Raw genomic sequence first — 18,578 nt, forward strand, 5'->3', positions numbered from 1 at the left:
AAGATGCTGGGCATAATTCTGAGAGTCTTGAGCATCATTTTAATTACTGAAGAGATCATTGTCCTGGTTGTTGTGCTGAGAACAGCTGAGCTAAAAGATAAATGCAAGAAAATATCCTTAGACAGTAATTAACCCTTCACATCTTTAACCTCAGCTAATCCTGGAAATTGTAAATGGAGATCCTGATCATACATGGCCTTATGGCTTCAGGGACACAATTTGCAGGGGAAAAACTAACCTTCCAAAACATTCCTGGGAGCAGCAGGGATACAAATATTTTTATCTATAATCAGATTTAACTAGTTTGGGTTTGACTCAGATACTGTACCACGGGGACAGAATCACATTGATTATCATTGTCTGGTTATCATTGACCAAATCACATGATTTCAACTTCCCACCCTGATATTTGGAAACATGAATCTCTGTTTGTAACACATTTTGGCCCCTGCCAATTTTTTTCCAACTATATGACTTAATGATGAATCAGTCATTAAGATAATGGTGCATCTTTGTGGGCAGTGAATTCAATACTATTATCTTGTAATAAAATAACTTACCTTAAAAGAGTGTTATGAAAATATCAACCTATTAAATCCAAGGCAACATCAGACACTACTTGAAGAAGAAGAAATATAGAATGAGCAAAAAATAATGAAGCCACCAATAAATATGAACAGAACCTGGATGTACAACCTGTGAGCTGGGTGGTATTTTTAGTGTAATGTGAAAACAATCCCCAGGGAAAGGCAAAGCTGGTTACAGAGGACAAAGGTGAGGCTTTAGCCACTGGTACTTGATTTTTGGTAGGCTATCACTGCAAGCAGTAAGGGGAAAGAATTACTAAGGTATTTAGGTACCTAAACATGCCTAGCAGCATTTATAGCAGCATCTAAGTAGGTTAGGTGCCTAATTCCCATTAGCTCCACGAATGTGTTTAAGCTGCTAAACATCTTTGCCAGGCTGGCCCCAGTGCCTGGGCTGACAGGTGCCTGTTTGAACTGGTGTAACTGGGCTCATTCCCAGCAGCTGAAGCTCAGGCTGATGCTCCTTGGAGTGGGTGGAATGGACAACACACAAGGACCAGGAGCACTGAACTGACAAAGGCTGCTGAGCTGACTCAAAGTTTTGCTACTGACTTCAGGTGGAGCCACACAAAAGTCACTCAGAGCAGCGTTTGCAGGAAGGCCACTGAATTCTGGTGCTTGATTTGGAGTAAGGATTGATGTTGCTGCAGGAGGATCTTGAGCTGCATGTTAAGAATCCCATCAGTTCCCAGAGAAGGAAACATTTCCCAGGCCAGCTCAGAACAGCATTTCCTGAGCTCCTGGAGAACCTTTCCCACTGCACAGCCTGGCCTGTTCCACAACCACAAGCATTTTTCCTAAAGGATTTTCTTTGCCCTCCCTCACTGCCACCAGGCACCTCCTGTGTGTCAGACTGAAAGAAATGAACCAAACCATTCCTAATGCAGCAAGTTATAGGAGGCATTTGAAGGGATGGAGAACATGACATGGGACAGATCTATTGCCACATAAAGCTGTAGTTTCATCATTTTAAAGGATATAACATGCACTTAAATATCTTTTCCACTTAGACTTTTTTATTCAGGAATAAAAATGAAAAGTTGTTGTTTACAGTGTTGCATATGTTGACAACTGCTCTTTACAAATTCCGTTCAAGTTATCCTAGAACCATTTTCTCAGTATACACAGCTCAGCTTAATCAAAATAATTTCACACAACTATTTCACAGAAAGGAAGAGACAAGGGGAGATCAAGAGAAATAACCTAGGAAACAGTGTATGCCAGTGTACAAAAATAGATTAGAACATTTGGAGATGGTAGGTATGAAAATGTATTCTCAGCAATGGAGAATGTGAACTAGTGGGTTATCTGGAGAGGTAAATGCTCACCGGAGCAGCTGGAGAGATGCAGAAATCTATTTCTAACATCTTTAATTTCTAGGAAAATATATAAGAGAGAGGGGGAACCAGGCTCCAGTTCCTGGCACGTTTTCCTCCATGGGTGGGACAGTGAGCAGAGCAGGCAGGTCTCCCTTTGTGCTCAGCAGGTTGTGCCTTGCACGCACCTGCCCGGGATCGTTCCCAGCTCTCCAGGCAGGGCAGGCAGCATGTGCAGAGCTGTCCTCCTCCAGCTGAGCCTACAGAAGGACAGCTTGGAACTGCTCCCCATGCAGTCTCTGCCTATGCAGCCTGCCTGATCCACAGCCCCGTCCCTAAATAGCTTCTCCTCTTTGGAACACCCGGTGGGTTGTCACAAAGCCACAAGCAGAATAAATCAAGACTGCAAGAGGCAAGTGGAGATTCAAACCTCTCCTGAGCAGAATGGGAAAGCTGGAATGTATGTGCAGGCTGCAGATCACGGAAGTATGAACAGAAAATGCTGTCATGAAGCATCCAAATGACTACTATGGCTACAGCAAACACCACAAGGAATTCAGAACTTCACATGTCTCCCATGGGTCATGAGTTTGTGCCATTTGCAAAGAAGGGATTTAAATAAAAATGTTTCTAGAGTGTCCAAGGCTGAAACTGAAGCACAGGCTCTGTCCCTTTGGACTGTGCTCTCCAGGAGCACAAAGGAGGCTCTGAAGCTGCAGGAGCCACTGGGGCAAAAATGGCTAAAATGTTCATGTGTTATTGCTATGAGAAGTTTTCTTAGAAATATAAGTTACTGTGGGTCTGCTGAGCAAGCTCTTGTTCCTAATCCACACCACCTGTGTCGATTCACAGATAATTTGGGTCTGACCTAGTTAAAAGCACAAAACAAATTTTTGGTATTTGCTTATTCAATATATCCTGACATCTACTTCCAGCAAAGCCTGCAAAAGCCTCTTCCGTGAGCTGCACTCTGTTCCTCCAGCAAGAACATTTGGTGATGTGCCTACAGCTCTCAGGCCAAGTGCCGGAGTTTCCTGCACTGCTATTCAGAGACACGACATGGATTTCAAAAAAAGGTGTATTATTTTGACTCAAAAGGATCAACAGCTCCAGTGAGCCTGACCTGGCACAGCTCTGCAGTGCTGAGGACAGAGAGTGTGGCTGAGGCACCAGAACTGTAAGTCCTCAGAGGACAAGGATTCTTAAATCCAGTGCCACACCTGCTGAACACAGACCTCAAAGATGTGGCTGCACCCTGTGCCTTCCTCACACTGTCACAATCCCCTTCTCCCTCTTGCACTGAAGGTCAGAGAGAGATTTTTTTCCTTTGGCACATCCATCAGTGCTTCTGCAGAGCTCAGGTCTGTCTTTCATTCATTAGTACACCCACCATTGCACACACACACACACACACACACACACACACATAAAGAGCTTCCAGAAAAATGTAGCATAGAATCATACATTTGACAAAGATAACATCAGACATTGTGCTGTCAATAATGAGATTTAAAATATCCTGTGCTATTGAGGTAAACCCAAACCTGTTCATTAACTTGCACCAGCAGCCCTTGTCATTTTCTTTACCCTCTTTAAATCATCACCAATGTGTAAAAAATGATTTTGTTCTACTTAAAGACCAGCTCTGAGGAGGTGACTGATTTCTGCTGATCCTGGAGGTGGTTTCACAGGTTTCATTGTACTTGAAACTTCACAGCTTCCACTGAAGTATTTGATGTGTGTATGTATCAGTTTAGCAGAGCACAAAAGTAGAATAATTTTCATTCTTTACTCTTTATTGTTGAAAGATTATGGCGTCCTCTACCAAAACTTTCTTTTTACTTGACATTATATGAAAGACTCACTTTTCTACAGCTCAACAACTAATCTTAGTTCATTTTAGAAGTCATCAGGGCTCCAATACTTGTAACAAACTGCTAAATTTCTATTAGAAAAACTTATTTGCAGATTTCTTCCATACAAATAAGAATTTTCAGTAAAGCTTTCTGCATTACCTCACTGGCACTGAATCAAAACCCTCACCTCACCCTGAATCTCTCAGTCAACCCTCAGCTGGAATCTACCACCAATGGTCCCATCTGAACTCTCATGTTGGTCAAAGCTGTAAAAGTTTCACTTCAGGTCAGGGACATTATGGCAGTGGGGAAGCCATGAAAGGACTGCCCTGGGCTCTGAGGTGAGACTGCTCCCTGCACACCAGACTGGGACAGGTTAAGGCCTCCTGCAGTGTCTGCATCCTTGGTTGTCCCCACCAATAAACCCACCTCAAAACCGGCAGAACCTCCTCCAGCTCCAGGGGAGAAATGTCACCAGGTACTACTGCATTACACTAAAAGTAGGTAGATTGAAACCTGTGCATCTTCTCACTAATGCACTGGAACCAGACTAAGCACTCCCTGTCAGCAGCCTCAAATCCTCAGCATTTGGACGCAGGAAGGTCTCTCATTCCATCGTCATCCTCCTCGGAGCAAAGCAAGCTTAGAGCGTTTGTGACAGGATGGATCCAGGAGGTTGTCTGTGTCACATGGCTGAAAAGTAACAAGAAATGCTATTAGCAACCCAAAAGAGGCTTACTGACCCCACAACAAGAAATACCAGATGGAGTCTGGACTTGTAACGACCATTACGACACTTTCAAACACAGAATTGTCTTTTTCTTATTAACTGGGAGACTTTTGCAAACCAAATGTGGAGTCTTCTGGGTGCCAAAACCTGGACTGAAGGTCCCATTTCCCAATATAGAGAGAATGCTTTTGTATGAGACTCCTGATACAGACTGGTTACATTTCCTGTTAATTATCTGAGCTGTAGACAATTAACCCAGCAATGATGCACAGCCCAGACAAAGGAGTCTTGTGAAACTCCAGCATGGTATTAACATGGCCAGCACAGCAGTTACAGCCTGAGGCATGGTGGTCAGGAGGAAGCTGAGCAAATGTGGAATCACATCATAGAAATATGCTCTGCTCCTTAGAACATGAAGCCTGGAAGTGTCCAAGACCAGGCTGGAAGGGGCTCTGAGCAACCTGGTCTAGTGGAAAGTGCCCCTGCTCATGGAAGGGGGTTGGAACTAGATGAGCTTTAAGGTTCCTTCCAACCCAAACCCCTGCATGACTAATATTTTAACATCATTAAATCATTTCTTTTCTTTCAGAAAAAGGCTGGTGAATAAAACCAAACAATTATGTTTACATGTCCTCTCGCCCAAATTCTGGACGTGCTTCCACAGCCTCTACACTGCGCAATAAAAGGGCGTCAGTGATGATTTTTAAGGCTTAAACCCTACATCTGACATTCAGTCTAAGTCCCTTTATGGAATTTGGAAAACTTCTCTATGAGTGGCAAGAGCCCGACCCAGGCTCAGTAAGGACAGATCCAGGCTGGGTTTAGTGTTTGAGGGTGCGAACACTGCACACCTTGTGATTGGTGTGTGCATGTGAGCCATACTGTGTGTGGGCAGGACACTGCCTCTGCTCCCTTCTGGAATTATGTGTGCTTGGGAAAGGAAATAGCTTCTCTTCACTTAAAAAAAAATCCTGCTAATAAATTCACAGTTTTTGTAGTCAAGTCGGTGCAAAGATTAATTTTGTAACGTAAGTTCACTACATGAAGTAGCTGAAAAATATTGTACATATATTTTGTACAATGTTGTACACCACAAAGGACAAACAGCTCTTCTCACAATGTCTAATCTACAGTGTCCCTAAAGCCCATGTCTGTACTCACCTTTCAGGTGCAGTGGTTTAATTAAATATGAAGTGTCATGATGGAATTACTCTAGATGCAGCTTTTCAAGTGAAAACAGGTTTTGTCTTTCTGTCTTTAAAAACACTCTCTGAAATACCTGATTATGGAAAGGGGTATGTCAGAGCAGGAATCTGAGTCGATGTTGCATACACTGAGTTAGGGGTTTGGGGATCACTATTCCCATCAATGATGGTGCCAGGATCTGGTATTCACAACTCTCATTTGAGCACACTGAGCTCAGACTCGGTTGGGTATGGTGAGGATGACACTGTTCACCAAGTGGTAAATGTGATGCTAATGGCAATCAAAGCTCAAGCTGCCTGAATAAATTAACCTGTCTCTGAACAGGTAACGTGTGCATTTAGGCACTGCTTCAATTAAAGCAATGCCTGAGTAAGGACCACACAAGAAAAACAAAACATGGGCTATAAAGGCCATATCCTTGGTTCTTATCCTTAAGAAAAAAATAAAATCAAACTCAGAGTTCCAGCTGTATGTAAAACCAATTCAGAAGGGCTGTTTTGGTAAGAGCAGCACTGGATGGACTCCATTCCTTAAGGAGGATGTTACAAAAAGGCACATTACTGGAGCTGTAGAGATGAGTTTCACAGGAGTTAAAACAGATAAATGAAAAACATGTTCCTCCAGAAAACACACTGCAGCAGACACTGACCATTCTCAGGCACAGTAATTGTTCCATTCTAAGAAAGTGAATGTACCATTTTTACTAGGAATGAGAACAACTTGCCAATGTTTCCAGTGTTTACCTTTAGAAAGTCAGATGACAGCCAACATGAAGAGAGTCCTTTTACACTGTTTTCTGAGAGACTTGTGAATAAAGTCTATCTAATCAAGAACATCATTCCCACTATTCCACAACACTGGGAAATGTATATATTCATATTTATATTATGAATATATTTATATTTGCAAATATACAAGGGAAAATATATTTGCTGTATTTTCCCACAATGTTTTCTACAATGTCAGGAAATGCCTTCCTGTTTCCCAATTTAAAAATTCAGTCAATAAGGCTTTATAATGAAGATAGTAAATTGAGGTCCCAGCATGTGATTTCATTTATCACTGGAACCACACAGAACTCCTCCCAGCACCTGCAGAATCATGGGATCTGAATGAACTGGATTCCACCCATTCCAGCTCTGCCAGTGCAAGATTTACTGCCTCCAGTACTATTTTAAATGTTTATATTCACTACTTTTATCAAGCCATTTCTGAAAGATCCATTATGGAATTTAAATAAGAACAAAATTATTTTTAAATTTGTTTTTTCTTCCCATTTGACTTGCCCATGTATCATGCCCTGAGCTGCCATGTGCCCAAATCCTCAGATCCATTTTCTCCTGAGCAATCCTGTGAAATGGGAAAAACTGCACAGGAGGAGAAGAGTTACATGGAAAGGCATTCACAGGTCTTTGATACAACCAACTAAAAAATTCTTTGGTGAGTGTTTATTCTTCAGAAAATTTTCCTCCTACACACTTCAGGGCCAGGAGGCAAATGACAGCACGTCTAAACTTCCTGCTACTGCTGCAAGAACCTCACTTTGCTCTCACACAAATGAAATGCAAAAAAAAAAATCTCCGGATCTTTAATAGGGCAGAATGTGGCACTGAAATCAGGATTAAAATTCTCTGTTTTCAATGGCATTGTTTCATCACTGGTAAGAAAGAAGAGAGCCAGTTTTCATCCATTTCCAAGCTACACAAATTTTGCCCTAATGTCAATCTGCTGCTTCTGATTTGAACTCAGTTGCTTTCAACTTGCACTAGACTTTATCCCATGAACGCTTCTCCTAGGACAGTTTTAAACCCTTTGCCAAAATCCTTACTAGGAAAAGAGCTCTTATAAATAAACATTAAGTCCAGATAGCATGTCTCACATTGTAGACAGACAGACACAATACGCACAGATTATTTAGGTACAGAATAAATGTATAAACCCAGCTGCTATTTATTTTTAGCTCTCCAAAAGTGCTGTGGCTAAAGAGCTTTGACATAATCAGTCCGAAGAGATAATCCCAGATTTACTGGTTTGCAGAACATTCTTGTATTAGAAATACATCCTCTCTGATTTGTGTGTTAGGGCCAGCAATAAAAGTGAGAGGGAGTCCAAAGCTACCTCTACGTTTTGCATAATTGATGTGTCTGGTTTGAATGTTAAAGGAATATTTGGAAAGCCAGCACCACAAATTTCAAGTGTGCAACATTCTCCCATTTGCAAATCTTCCTTTCAAAAGTCTCATTTAACATTTTCAGAGCAATTAACAACGTTTAAAGATTTTTAGGTTTTCAAACAAATCATTGCTATCGGAGGGCAGCCAAATTTATTGTTAGAAAACAGAAACATTTGATCTGGAAATATGTCAGTAGATTAGTCTGTCGTTTTAACATTAACAAACTGCAGGACAAATTTTAGAGCTTGGGAAAACAAAACATGAGAACAGAGGGATGTTTTGGCAAAGGAACAGTAGTGGATTATTTCAAATGCCATTATAATTACCCTCCTTATGGCTCTGCCTTCTTCACATGGAAAATTATTTCTTTTAAAATTACAGCTTCAGATGATCTTTTAAGAAAAGAATAAGTCAAAGAAAAACTCAGAGAAAAACTAATGGAAAAAACATTTGTTAGATTTTGAACATTATCAAGACATGCTTTTCACCTTAAATTATGTTCTCCAGCCAGGGACAAACTGGGGATCCCAAAAGGGAATTGTGAAGTCTTGCAGACCACTCGAGTGCTGCAGGTCCCAGTGCAGGATGCTGAGCTACAAAGCAGCCAAGCAGCATTCTTGAAAGTTGGGGTTTTCCCCCCATTTTGACATGGGATGACATTTATATCACCTGGCTCAATGTTTCAACTGCACCAGGGTTCCTGAGCTTTAAAATCTTGTGCAACACCTATTTGTTTCAGATCCGTTCAGGAGAGGAGATGCAGCTTTAAACAATTAGTCAAACTCTCCTAATGAATAAGGACCACTATGGGCCAAATAGGATTTAGTTGTACTTGAACCTGAAAATCTAAATTCTGGCCTCAGGTGAGCCCTGTTCTTCTCTCCAAACTGAACACCATGGAAGATGAGAATGATAGCAGAACTCTGCTCATAGGCAAGAACACAAACCCCACAGGAGCTGTTTTCCCCCTAAACGAGCACACACCCTAAACTAAATCCATGTAATCCATAGTGGTCATTTTGCTAAATTTTTAATCTTTCTTCCCTTACTTTTTGATTTCCTGAATTTCACTAGCCCTTTTAAGTGCAATAATGCTCAGCTGAAGAGTAGTGATGGAACTGCTCCTGAGCTGTTCCCAACTGCAAACCTTTGCAAAGCCCTCGTGCAGCCTGAGACACAGAGCACTGCACACTCTGAAAGCTTTTCTGACCCTTTGGTGCTTTGACTGTCATTGAAAGAACCATTAAAAATGTAGCAAGGAAAATAATTACTCCAACAAAACCCTGTGAGATGTAGATGCAGTGGGTTGGAAGGGGACGTGATCTCTGCTACCCAGAAATACATTCCATGCTGTGCTTTTGTACTTTTGAGACTTACACGCATATCCCAATGGGAAGGTTTGAAGTTCCTGCGGAAGGAGAATGTGCCATGTGCTAGAGGAGTGGGAATACAGGGACCTCCCATCCTCATTACCCGCTGGTATGCAGGGCCCCGGGCACTGGTGGTTTGGAGGCTAATGAGGGCCAGAACAACAGGAAAATAAAGAACAATACCCCTGAATGAAGATCCTGAAACTTAATCCTTCATCTAGAGGTTCTGCCACCCTCCCTCCTTGCTCTTGCACAGAGTCCGTGTTGGTCTTTGCTTTGAATTACTGCCCTTGTCTTTTGTTTCCAGGCCTTTCTGTTCCTGTTCCCCTTGTGTTCGGGACAGCTCTTTGCTTTGCAAGGATCCTTTTTCTTTTTCAAATCAAGACCTCACACCTCAGAGAAGGTCTCCAAGCTCAGAGATCCTGCTCTTTCATCTCTGTTTTATTCATGCTTCTCTCACTTGCTAAAGCAAATCTCTTGGGCTGCGATCAGCATTCCAGGCACCTTCATAAATGTTGCATAATTGGATAATACACAATTAAACATAGATCCTGCACAAATATAGAGTGGCCCCAGCTGGCACCAGCACCTTGAAGACCTTCATGTCCTTGAGGGGAGAGGCAGAATCACTTTTCCCCATGCCAGCAGGTGACAATGGAGCACCTGTGGGAGAACCAGGGAGCTGCTGCTCCTGAAGGCAGACCATGGGATCATGGCAATAGCAGACCTTCAGGTACACAGGAGCTCCCTCACATGACTGTGGAGTTTAGATAAATACAGTGAGATTTTGCAGGCAGGATGGCCAAAATTCTGGATGTGTGATGATTTTCTTGCCTTCAACTCTCTACCTGATGGTGCTTCTCATTACTCCATAATCAGACTGAATATAACCTGGAGCTACTGCTGCTGCACCCCACACGTTCTGTGAATGCACTCCCAATTTGATTTAGGATTGTCTGATTTTTGGGAGCAGAACTATTTGTCAGCTTTCAAGAGCCAGTGCTTTTAACACTCTGCTGTTACCCCTTATGAATTCAAAATTGGTATTACTTCTTTGTTTCTTCAGCACCATGAAAGCTCTTGGAGCCAACACACACCTGCAGAGCCACCCAAGGATGGGCTCTGTCATGTTTGGTGTCCCCTTTGGAAATGCCAGGGGCTGCAAAGCACATCTGAAATGCTGGAAGGGGATACCAAGGCAAGCAATGGAAAACTCTTGCTATTTTGAAAAGCAAATGCTGGGAAGGATCTGCAAGGAATAACTTATTCTGAGCTAAAGCATTTTACAAAATAAGACAAGTGAGTGACATTGATGCAAGTATAATCTATCAATCAACCCTGAGAGCATCCAGGGACAACAGTTTCCAGACACAAATCCTAAAGGCAGCTTGGGAAGGGTTTTTACATTGTATTTATCAAAATTGTATTATTTTAACGGAAACATTCTTTTTTTTCTTTCCCCCTTTTTTACTGAGATTGGTTTAAGCATGTACCCTCTTTCAAAACATTTCAAATGGAACATAAAACATCTCAGAGTACCCCAGGAGATGCTGGGCAGGTCCTGGAAGATGGCAGTGACCTTAATTTTATTGACTGTAATAAGATCAAGAGCACTTGCCACCTCATGGAGCTGTGTCCTAAGGCAACATAAATGTTTCTTGTATTTCCCTCAGGTATCACAGATTTTGCTTGAGTATTAATTAAAGATTGAGGGATATAAAGTGAAACCCCAGAAGACAGTCTTGCTATTTATTCCTTGATTAAACTGATTAAACCCTTGTCTAAAAAGAAAAATCTATGAGCCATTTCAGAAGGCTGTGATCTCCAGGAAGAAGATTTATCAAGCCAAACAGTGTGCTGCATCATTAAAAGCTGTCAACAATAAACAAATGGCCCAAACTAAAATAAAATCAGTAATAACAGTAGGATCTGAGCCAAGGCTGAATCAGCCCTGAGGTCTCAGTGACAGGATAGGCACTGTTTGAAGGCACTACCTGAAACCTCTCCCCCACTTTAGCCAAGTGCTGTTTCTTTAGAAGTGCTGGTTTAATACGTGCAGTTACCCAGAGTTCTTTGGCTCTAAGGGAACTTATAAAAATTCCAGTGCCATTTATTTGCAAATGCATCAGAGCACACTCGAGGTTTAGGTTTAAACTACATGTGTACTGAAGTGCCACAAAGCTGGAGTGATAGTGTTGGCCCATGCACCTTGCTGTGCTTTGATCTCCTTCTCATGGCTCCCCCAAAATCCAGGGAATAAAACAATTTCAGCTTCTTGGATTTTCTCACAGAAGAAATATTAACAGCTGCCTTCTGTGGCAGGCCAGAAACCAGACAGAGTGTGCAGGATCTGTGGAAGCTGAAAGAATGTTTCTCCATTTTGGTTCTTGATATTAAAAAACAAACAACCTCTCAGGAAAAAAATTGCCCAACCAAAAGCAGCTTAAGGTCTTAACATTCTTGTATTACAAGCTCATGTTATCATAAAATCCAATGCCAAGTTTCCTGGTTTTACATCTGAGATTATTTTCCTTACAGTCATGCAAAATGATTTCAGTGAAAAATCAGAGAAACTGAATTCCAAAAATCTGAAAGAAACATGTCAGGACTTCCTACCTTGGTGCTGTGTGTGAAGGTGTGTGAACTGACAGGTGCAGACAGCTCTGGATGCCTCTACACTGAAAAGCAGTAACAGCAGTTGGCATTTTGTTAATGCTGAGCCAGTTCTATTGAAATATTTGCCACTTCTGGTGACTATACAACTATTCTTTCTCTGTTTTCAGCTAGAAGGACTTGGGAGTGACAGGTAAAAGGCAACATTTTCAAAAACAACCTCTTTTTGGTGACATGTAAAATAGGAAAGGTCCAATTTTAAGAGATGCAAAGGAACTGCAGCTTTCTTGGAGCTCACTGGCTCCAGCACTCCATGGCTCAAAATACCCATTTCTGCCCACAAAACATCAAAGTTAAGATGGGGACACCTCCAGTGATGATTCTGATAACTGCTAATTTTGGTGCATCTAACTTGCCTACCACCATACAGGGAGCTGGGAGCAGAGCTGGCACTGGATCCAATCCAGGGGGATTTCAATTGCTGTTGAAATCAGTATGGCAGACCATGGTTTTTCTTAGTTTGCTGCTCTGAAGTGACTGAAACTTGAGTGGAACATACAGAAGTTTAGTTCCAGATCAGGTCTGCTACGATTGGAACTTTATGGAAGTTGCTTTCTTCTAGGAAATGCTGCTCCAACCCCTGCTCAGATAACCAGGGCACTGTAAAACTCCAGTAAATGCTGGAATGCAACAGCAGAGGCACAGCTGAACACACCTCAGCATGCTGGGCTTTAGTCCTTCCTTTATAAAGCAGTTGAGATGTGCAGAGGACATTTATCAAAGGAACAACTTTGTTTTTTCAGTTTACCATCCACTAAGTAAAGTCAACTGTGATTTCTTTTCCTTTGATGATGATACCTTTAACTGCATTGCTATAAAACATCAGTGTTTGTACTACAGAAGTTCTTCATCTATCACACATGCTTTGCTATTCTTAGTTCAGCTGTAAAATCATAAACAGTTTCAATGAATACCCAGTTTTCAGTAAAATGAATGGTGGCTTTTTCCCAAGCTAGACCAAACAAAAGAGAATATTATAAAATATTGACTATGGAATATGTGATGTGTCACCTTTCCAAGTAGAAACCTGATTTATTAGGCACGATTTCAAAATCCACTGCAACACATCATGTGTGGGTTTTATTAATCTGTATTTTATAAGTATTGACTTTAGGCTTCTATTTAATAGGGAGTGAATTCTCTACTTTCCAAGGCAGGCGTTGCCTTCTTTCTCACACTGATGCACACAAGGCCTGCATGGAAACTTCTGATTTTTAGATAAACTGCTGAAAGATAACCCTAAACCCAACATTACTGTTTCCCTTTTGTTATAAGATAGAAAACATCACAGGCCCTGGTACATCTGAGGGAAAAGATCCCAAAAGTTTAAAATACTTGGTAACTTTCCCTTGCCTTTCATGAAAATTTAAGATAAATGTTCTTGGGGAAAATAGCACTTAATGTGGAATTTTGAAATCCAGTCCTATTAAAGTGCTAGAAAAACAGTGTTTACAGGGGCAAATTTCACAGCTGGTCCTTACAAACCATATACATATGCAAGGAGTGGGTGGGAGTAGGAGGGAGAATAGCAAGGCCCTACCTAATTTTAGGTGCCAGTCTCATGATACAGAGCTGCCATATGTTAAAGGTGAACACGGTGGGAGGGTGGGAGAGATTAACTAGAATGGGTTTTCTGGGGAAAAATCAGTGTCCCAGCCAGGGGGGTTTATACTGTTCCTGTGTGATTCTCAACTAGCAGAACAGAACCATAAATTAGCATACATGGTACCTCACTGGGAGGGCAGTTCTGCACAGAATGTTTCTCCTGTTTGAAAATCAAAGCCAAAAGTTTCTAATTCACAAAATCTGTTCAATGACAGAATGAATGCCCAATGTTTGCACTGCTGGACATTAACACCAGAGCAAAAAACAAAAGTGGGATTTTGTTCTAATGTTGGTTACAACCCTTTGTGTTTCTGGGATTTACAGATAAAATGTCTATTTTGGAGAGGGATTTCTATTAGAAAATCAGTAATTAATCATGTAATAAGTAAATAAATTAACAAACCTTTTAACCTTATTACATGGGGTTTCCTCCATACACTGGTTCTCCAAGCTCACGACAAACTGTGGAAAAATTGGAGAGGATCCAGTGGAGGACCACCAAGATGATGAGAGGGTTGGAGAACTTGGCACATGAAGAAATACTAACAGAACTGGGTTTGCTCAGCCCCCTCTTTCACAAAGATGTGCAGCAGAGAGAAGAAGCAATGGGCACAAGTTGCTTCAGGACAAGTTCTGTCTAGAGTAACAAAATATTCTTCACTGTGAGAACAACTGAACTTTGGAACATGGGACCCAGGTAGGTGATGGCATCTCCCTCACTGGAAATATCCAAGACTTGGTTTGCAGGGCCCTGGGTGATTTACTCTTCAACAGATGGTTAAATGAGATGACTTTTCCAATCCAGACTTCTCTATGATTTTATTCTATTACTTTGGAATGCCAATGGACTGCTGAAAACCCCATCAGGGTACATTTAATTGTCACTTTGAGCAAATGAAGTCAGAATCTCAACTCCTCTTAACCAAACTGGCTGATACAAACACTGGCAGAAATTCTGGATGTAAACTGGTGATGGAGATTGAAATGATTTGCTAAATAAAGGGGGGATTTCAAAAAGTGTCATAAGGTGAGGATCGATGGGCAAGGTGCAGCTTTCCCTGGTAGGTACAGGGAGCTGCTCAGCCCCATGGAAATGTTTTATTCATGTCAGTTATTCACATAAGTGGGTTTCACTTTAGTGTGTAACACAAGCCAGCTGGTTTGCTTCTTTTAAACTCTGATTTCTCATGCACTTCATATTGCTACACCCCTTCAGAGATATTTATGGAAATTTCTCAGCAAGCTGTCTCAAGCTTATGTGCTATTAAGATTCCATTCTGGGGTGTTTACTGCATTAGATTTATAATGTATAGATTTATGGACTCAGCTACTTGATGGCCCAATAAAGAACGTTGGATCCGAAGACAACTACTAATTAAAATAATATTTGATTGTCCTTAGCCCATTGTAAAACTGCTGTGCATTTAAACAAAGCCATTGCAGCTTCCAATGAGCCTCACAGCCCAACTGCATGGTAAGAAAACTGGCAGCTCACATCCAAGAGCAGGTCAATTGTGGCACCACTTTGGGAATGTTTTCCTATTTGTACACAAGGAATTGGGCTAGTGTTGAAATACTTTTAAGCCCTTCATGGCTTTGGCTGGGCTAAAAATGAATGAAAGGATTCTAAAATAGAATAAAAGGATTGACATTCACAGCCAAAGTGAACAAGAAGGTTACAGCATTAGTAGCAGGGTTGTGAGGTATCAACTATTCTGATAATCCCCATTTAAACAATTAGATTAAATCCTACTGGGAAGGATCAGCTGATAAGATGCCCCTCAAGCAAAGTTCCTCCTAGAAAAGGGTATTTTCAATGTTGGTTTTCACCTTGAAATCTCCACCATTTGATGTTAGAAACAAGAGGCTTATGCAACCCCTGCCCCTTGCTCCAAACAGGGAACTTTCTCAGATGTCTTGGTCCACATTACACAGAGCAGTAAGAGGGATGAGTTGCCAACATGCCAACAGCCTGGCTTACCCTCTGCAAAGGCATTTGGAAACAGTGATGAAAGCAAAACAAGGAAATAGTTCAAAATAATATTAATTGCCATATGTGTTATTGAAACGCTCAGTTAATTCCATTGCAATGAGGTGCATTAGGAGCTCTGAACACCTCCTGTGGTGACTCCACTCAGGAAAAGGTGTAGCCAGTGGTCATAAAGGGTGATTTCATACCCTCCTCTGCAATTAAAATGTGTACATTTGCCTCTCCTGCCATGCAAAGTCTGACAGGCAGGACTTTATAGCACAGACACCAGAAGGGAACAGCCATGGGAAACCTGGGGCACTGTCACCTGCCATGCTGGGAGCACACAAAGGAGGGCACAGTCATGAGTCATTAACAATTACAGAAGTGCAAAAATCCCTGAAAAGGCTTTCCCATGTGAACTCCTGAATTTAAACCTGTAGTTTAAGCAAGTGGGGATAACACACAAAACATCTGATGCTTTCTGCAAATTAGGCTTCCACCACCTGGAGTAGGTGGATTCTCCTTGTCACATCTGCAATGGTTCAGCATCCAAGTGCAGAGCTCAGGAAGAAATGTCTGCACATATTCATCAAATCCAGCTTTCTGCTGAGTCATCCAGATACCTACTGGTGAAAGAAGCCCAGCAACAAACCCAAAATAAGATAGAACAGGGGGGATGTTTCAAGAATGTGACATTTCTTCTATTCTGATTCCAGATTTTATTTGCCATTATTGATAGATAACACTATCTTCAAGCTCAGTTTGCAGTCACATAGGTATAAACCCAGAGTATTACCCAGAAAAGAATTCAACATCCACCTTAACTTTCCAGCTGTCCTATCATGCTCCCTGGATGAACAGACAGTGGCCAAGGCAACAGTGCTCTGCTTTAGTAGTTGCTTTTGTATTTATTTCCATTGCTATAAAATTGGCTTTTAATTCACTTTCATTTCCTAAGTTATTTTTCTACATTTTTTTTGGTATAAATCTCATGTAGTAACCTACATCTGTCTGAAAATAAAAGCCACCCTTTGATTAGAGCTGGAATGCAGGATCATATACAGTGTGTTTGGAAACCTCTGCAGAAAAAAACATGTCTGATTTAATAGATCTTGCCCGAGGCAGCATGGGGTGAGGCAAGGACAGCAGAGCAGTGTGCTTGAAAAAAGGGAAAATAGTCCCTGTTTTTCTTGGCTAGTTAATGCATCAAATTCAATATTATTTACATTTGGGAGAAAAGCCATTTATTTGCTGCCTTTCCTTTCTTTTAGGAGACTGCAGAAATCCACCTGCAAAACAGTATCTTTCTGGCACCTATAGAAATTAAACTATAAGCAAATTTCAGCAGCTAGAATAACTTGCTAATAATTAGATTCATGATATATAAGGAATGGAGATGAATTGCATTTTTCATCATTTGCTTCAATTGTTTAGAAGAATAATAAAAAAAACCCTATTCCACAAACTAATTATCACTATATTCTGGAAAAAAACAACAGCATACAGTACAATGTACACTAAATTGTTCCATTAATTCCAGGCTTAAAAATGTGTTTAGTTTGATGTGCTTTTATTTCAGCTCTGACCTGTTTTCCCCAGAACTACTCACTTGATAAAATACTTGATTCCATCAGCTGTATAAGCCTCTTCCCATCCATAAGGCAGACCTGAGAGGAGATAAAGAAATAAGATGTCTCTCTAAGCTCAAGTGACACTCACAACAGTTTAGAGATAGTGCAAGTTAGAATGCTGCAATGTCAAACCATGTCATAAAAAGATTATAAATTCCTACTATTTTTGTAACATAATAATATAGACAATACAATTTCCCAAATACTTGCTGTGCTACAAAGCAATAAGCCATTTGATGATACTTTTATTATTAGAATGATGAGTAATGCTTTTAGCAGGGGACTATGTCATAGCCCTTTAAAAATTAAATTTTCCTAGCAAGTCTTTACCTTCTTAATTGCTATTTGTTCAAAACCAACTTTCTGTAGGGTTTAAAAGTGCTAGAGAAAGAAGCATTAGTCAATGTACAGAAATGCTCCTGCTTTTGTGATATTGTGCTGTAAAGTCTATAAAGCAAAGTACAAGGTCCTGAAAAAAATGCAGGTTTTTTTGGAGACTAGAAATACATATAAAATTTAAATACACAAGAAAAATTGCTCTGGTGGAATTTTGCTTGAAAGTCACCTCAAAATGTTAGTGTCTTAGGAGTTAAACTATTTTTGTTCAAGCCCTAGTGTATCTCAAAGCCCAGCTCATTAGAACCATCTGTGAGCCTGCTTTAGATCTGAAACTTTGATTTGGAAAATGTGCTGGACTGCACGCACCATCTGAGCTTTGAAAGCTGCTTCCTACCCAGCTCTGCCCTCAGTGCACACATATATATATATTAAAATTTCTTTTAGAAGGCTCATTTGCTTCTGTTGTCACACCTTTGCCTCTAGTGGGGTCTTTATTTCTAAAAAATTTGGAAAGGGATAACTTCAGTTCTGCAACAGAAACAGCTACTAAGTAAGGACTGGGAAGAACGAAGTCATCTGAGAAGGAACTGCACCTGTAGGCAGCAGATGAACACCAGGTAACCAGAACTGCAGAATTCAGGGAGGGAGCTCGAGGATTGGGAACTGTAGAACAGCACCATGATTATTCAGTGCAGCCTGAAAAAGCCCATTGGATCAATTTTTTTCCTCTCATTTTTACCCTGTTAGTCACTTGTCTCAGGCTTCTTCCCCTTTTCAGTTCAGAACAGATTTATACAATCTGTTCCTCAAAACATGCCACCTACTACCTTTCTGAGGGACCAATCCACAGTGACTTCCCTTTAAACACAAGGTGACTGCTGTGGAGCAGTTTTCAGGCTCTGACTCCATTGTGAAGGAAGGAAGAAAAGGATGTTTCAAGTTATAAATATGCTACACATGATCACTAGTTCTTTTCTCTCCCATGAAAGATGAGACCTTTATTCAACACGGGTATTTTCTAATGATTTACATGGCAATAGGAGTCATCCCTCAATTGCTTCCATCTGCCCTGGCCTTTCTTCGTTCCTGCCTCCAACGTGCACATCCCAAATAAATGACA

The 18,578-nt window shown here is 41.0% G+C and overlaps 1 protein-coding gene across 5 annotated transcripts in view; it reads right to left on the minus strand.

Moving 5' to 3' along the window:
• Positions 1 to 1,583: 1,583 nt before the first annotated feature.
• Positions 1,584 to 18,578, minus strand: part of STXBP4 (syntaxin binding protein 4) — a 66,140-nt gene continuing 49,145 nt past the window's right edge. For 4 of the 5 annotated variants that reach the window (XM_071573406.1, XM_071573403.1, XM_071573404.1 and 1 more), the window contains 2 exons: positions 17,098 to 17,155; positions 1,584 to 4,452 (listed from right to left, as the gene is read on the minus strand). In XM_071573406.1, the coding sequence (XP_071429507.1) occupies positions 4,341 to 4,452; positions 17,098 to 17,155 (170 nt within the window). In that variant the 3' untranslated portion in view covers positions 1,584 to 4,340. The remainder of the gene's footprint in view (positions 4,453 to 17,097; positions 17,156 to 18,578) is intronic. The other variant, XM_071573407.1, reaches the window with a different exon arrangement.

The sequence above is a fragment of the Pithys albifrons genome, chromosome 19 (assembly GCF_047495875.1).
Source record: "Pithys albifrons albifrons isolate INPA30051 chromosome 19, PitAlb_v1, whole genome shotgun sequence".
NCBI classification, from domain to species: Eukaryota; Metazoa; Chordata; class Aves; order Passeriformes; family Thamnophilidae; genus Pithys; species Pithys albifrons.